This window comes from Rattus rattus, chromosome 5 (assembly GCF_011064425.1).
Source record: "Rattus rattus isolate New Zealand chromosome 5, Rrattus_CSIRO_v1, whole genome shotgun sequence".
Classification (NCBI taxonomy): Eukaryota; Metazoa; Chordata; class Mammalia; order Rodentia; family Muridae; genus Rattus; species Rattus rattus.
In genome coordinates, this window is record NC_046158.1 from 145753425 (window position 1) to 145757891 (window position 4467).

The 4467-nt window shown below is 52.7% G+C and overlaps 1 protein-coding gene across 1 annotated transcript; it reads right to left on the reverse strand.

The window, feature by feature from the left end:
- Positions 1–2137: 2137 nt before the first annotated feature.
- Mc3r (melanocortin 3 receptor) lies at positions 2138–4204 on the reverse strand. Its single transcript, XM_032902466.1, has 2 exons — positions 3088–4204; positions 2138–2198 (listed from the first exon to the last, which is right to left on the reverse strand). The coding sequence occupies exon 1, from the start codon at positions 4109–4111 to the stop codon at positions 3140–3142; it is 972 nt and encodes a 323-aa protein (XP_032758357.1). The 5' UTR covers positions 4112–4204; the 3' UTR covers positions 2138–2198; positions 3088–3139.
- Between the last annotated feature and the right edge of the window lie 263 nt (positions 4205–4467).

Genomic DNA, 4467 nt, shown 5'->3' on the forward strand with positions numbered 1-4467 from the left:
CCTGAGTCCCAGCATCCCATGGGTTCCCTCACAAAGACCTGAGATGGATTGTAGGTGTCCAGGGCTGTCTTCCTGAGGGAAGGAAGTCAGCGAGAGCTTGAGGAGACTGGGACTTGCGGGGCCACACGCACTTTTGGAAAATTATACTAAGTGAAGTGATTAGTTGTGGCTTCATCCTAACTTATCTTAACAGAAACTCAACAAGCTTCCAGAATGTGGCAGGAACATGCAGTAGAGCCTTCTAACGTGGCAGTGCACACTTTTAGCTCATGTTTGATGCCATTCGGGGCCAATTCAACCAGCCGGAGCTTCTGTGAGGAGGGTACTGAAGCCGGCCCCTGTATTACTCTTCTCATCGCTGTGACCAAACACCTGACAGACGACGATTTAACGGAAGGGTTGTTATTTTACCTCACAGTTAGAGGGTGTACCATCATGGTGAGAGAGCCACTGTGGTCAGAGTCTGAGGCAGCTGGCCATGTGTCAGGAAGCAAGGAACAGCCAGGAACTGACGCTGGGCTTCCAAACCACTTCCTCCAGCTGGCCCCTACTTTGAGACCTTCCAAGTTAGCATCACTTGGAGGGTCAAGTGCCTAAACCCATAAGCTGTTGGGGGTGTTTCACATTCGACCCAGGACAGGGCTGAGGAGGGGACGAGGGCTGCACAGTGTGAGGTGGGATCTCCCTGAGTGCATCTGTCATCTGAGTGGAAACCTCCTTAACCTGGACTTCAGACATCTCGTCTGGAGCATGCAGCTAGCCACAACATCTGCCTTGTAGGGCGTAGCAAGGGTCCAAGCAGTAAATGCCTAGAAAGCTCTCTCACAGCTCCTGGCATAGGCCAGCACACTGAAGACTTGTGCCAGGCTTGTGTGAGAGCCTTCCGTGTCCGCTCTACTGAAAAAACGAGGCCCTCGGACCAGCAGCCACACCCCAGGGGGAGAGTCAGACACAGCCGGATATTACTTCAGGATCCCACTCAGACCTACAGAGGCAGAGCGTGCACCTGAGGTAGAAGCTGAGTAGTTCTTGGGGGTGTTTTTGTCTGATTGAACCCCTGGGAGCTGATGCTCACAGGAAGAAGTGGGTCTGGTTCGATTCTGGAAGTCTGTCGACAGCAACCTGTTGGTGCCAAGAGATGTCAGCATCGGGACACAGGACGCAGCCTATGGGGCTCTCCGGGGGTCCTCACAGTCCTTCAGGACCCCCGGGACTGCACGAGATCACCCAAAGTGGCACCACTTACAGATTTGCTGACAGGCAATGTGACAAGCAATACAGAAACAGGAGAAGTGATTTCTCTCTCGTTTTCTCAGAGCAAGGCCATTTCGATTCCTATAGGTGACCCGTGGTTATGATTTTTCCATTTTCTGTATTTGCTTCCCGGCTAGCCACCCGCACTTCCTTTTATTTAGTGTTTTAATTGAAACCGTGAGGATTGGCAGTAGCGGAGGAGCCAGAAACCTTGTAATTTGGGAAAGTAAATGGGAGCATTTTGTTTGGAAAAAAAAAGTGCATTAGCAAACACTGCTTCCTTACCAGTATTACTTTTAAGGTTTATTTATCTTTGTTTTATGTATGTGGGTCCTCTGTCTGAATGTGTGTCTGTGCATCACGTACATGCAGTGCCCTCAGAGGCCGGAGAAGTGTGTCAGACCTGGAACTGGAGTTACAAATGGTTGTGAGCCAGGGTGTGGGTCCTGGGAACGGAACCCCAGCCTTATGCTAAGATCCAACGCTCTTAACCACCGCTTCACCTCTCCAGCCGGCGACCTTCTTCCAAGACCATTTGCATGCGTCCTATGCTGTGTCTGTATGTGGGAGGCACAGGACGACTCGGGGAGGTGCACCACAACCTCACATGTGTTCGTGGTCACGGGAACCAAAGTCTTTATCCCCCCCCCCCCGAAGCATCACAATTACAGCAGGAGACACATGGTGTTTACTATCATGTTAGCAGGAGACATTCAAGCACGGTCCCTCTGCCTCATGGATTCAAGAGCAGGAAAACACAGAACAAGGGAGGTATCTGTAGCTGAAGTTGTCTAGGGCAAGAAGGGAGCTGGCGGTTGCCGGCAGCACACAGCGTTGTCGTACAGCAAGCTGGAAAATCTTGTCCTGCGGTGGTGGGAGTGACTGCTTTACTTGACAAGGTACAGACGTTGCCCTGACAGGGTCATTTGACTTTAACACCACATCTAGAAAAAGAAGCAACAGCCCAGACAGCCTCTCTCCTAAACGATGTTAAAATAACCACTTGATAGAACACTCTTACCAGGGGCGGGAAGGGAGCTTGGGAGTAAGGAATGGAGCAAGAGGCAGTTCCAGTGCTGGAACAATCTCCAGTGACAGGAAAGCAGTTTCTAGTGAAACACACACCCTCCTGCCTGCCTCCTCGCCTTTAAAAGGCAGAGAAGCAACATTACAAGACCTTTTTTTATTTGTTTGTTTTTGTTTTCAAAAGAGTAACATCTACCTTGAATTGGCCAGGATACCAGGACCTCTCACTGACTAGAGCAAGTTGCTACATTAGGTTTTGAAGCTTAGATTTAATGAACGAAACCCCAACAACAGTAACAACCATGACAACGGCACAGAGAGAAGGGGGGTCACATCTCCATGCAGGGGTTCGGGGAGGCTGGCATGGATGCGAATCCTGGAAGGGAGCAGCGAACATCACATCGTTTTTTCACAGCTTCACTAACTCTCCCACAGAATATGTGCAAAGCTCTCCACATAGCAGGCAGGGAGCTGGGGCTGGCTGCTGTGAGCCGGGATGCTTGCCGGAGGTCTGAGCGGTCTGTTCACAAGAGCCCTCCCGTCTGGATGGCTTGAAGTACAGAGTTACTGATATAAAGCAAAGAACAGGCAGGAGTCACAAGCCCTGGGCGCCTAGCAATGAACACAGATGACACTCAGGGCTGCCTTGCCTGATTCTTCTAGAATGTGGTGGATCACACTCTGACTTACCCACACACAGATCCTCACAGGCAGCCCATTCTACCCCATGTCCCCATCTGCAATGGGTCACCAGCTTACAGATGAAGCCAAGCACAGTTCCAGCTCCAAACACCCTCTGTGTCTCACCTGAGCATTGGTTTTCTCTCTTGGCTAGCCGTGGAACACCTCCACGGGGGTCCTAGCCCACGTTCATGCCATTGCAACCGCAGAGAATCTCCTTGAAGGTGTTCCGCAGCTCCAGGCTGCGGAAGGCGTAGATGAGGGGGTCGATGACAGAGTTGCACATGATGAGAACCAGGTAGGTGTTGAAGTGCGCCGTGTAGCAGATGCAGTAGGGGTTGGTGGGGCAGGTGATGATGAGGACCAGGTGGAGGAAGAAAGGAGCCCAGCAGAAGATGAAAACCCCCAGCAGGATGGTGATGGTGACGGCCCCCTTCATGCACGAGTGCTGCTGCGGGGCTACCCCGTCAGCAGGTGGCAGCGCCGCGATGCGCTGGACGTGCAGCCTGGCGAAGAGGAACATGTGGATGTACAGGGTGCCCATGAGGAGCACCATGGCGAAGAACATGGTGATGAGGCACACGATGACCATCTTGCTCTCGGAGTAGACGATGAACATCACGCCGCAGATGCCACAGCAGACCCAGATGGCCACGATCAAGGAGAGGGCTTTCCTAACGGTCATGATGCTGTGGTAACGGAGGGCATAGAAGATGGTGACGTACCTGTCCACGGCGATGGCCAGGAGGTTGCAGATGGAGGCCACCAGGGAGATGCAGATCATAGAGTCGAAGATGTTGTCCATGTGCTGGATGAATTGGTCCTCCAAGGTCAGGGAGTCGCTGTTGATAACCACGATCATGATGGTCTCCAGGGAGTTGGACAGGCTCACCAGCATGTCGGCCGCAGCCAGGCTGCACAGGAAGAAGTACATGGGGGAGTGCAGATTGCCGTTCCTCACCACAGCCAGGATCACCAGGATGTTTTCCATCAGACTGACGATGCCCAGCGCCAGGAAGACCTCAGGCTTGATGAAAACCTGCTCGCAGAACCCACTGCCACTCCGGTTGCTGGCAGAGGGGGCTGCAGGGTGCTGGGAGAGGTTAGGCAGCGTCGGATAAGAGGAGGACGGGCAGCAGGAAGAGTTCATGGTTAGCAGCGGGGACCAGTCCCGGCTGCAGCTCCTGCAGGGTCCTGAGCAAGCTGCTGGGAAAAAAAAAATCTTCTTCTAGGTGCTTCTCTTGTGGATGCTGTCCAGTCTAGATTTTAGTTTCTCCAGAGAGAAAGGGGGGAGGAGGGGAGGTTGGAGACATAGAAAAAACTTTCCTTTGCGTCTCCAACAATCAGTGCAGACTCTGACCAGCCTGTCTCATCCCCTGTCGCTCTGACCCTCTCTCTCTCTGGTCTCTTCTCATCCCCACCCAACACCGGTTGCTACAGTTACAGCTCTCTACTCATAGCGAGGCAGGGGTTGTGGGACTTGATGCTAGATGTGAGAAGGGAGAG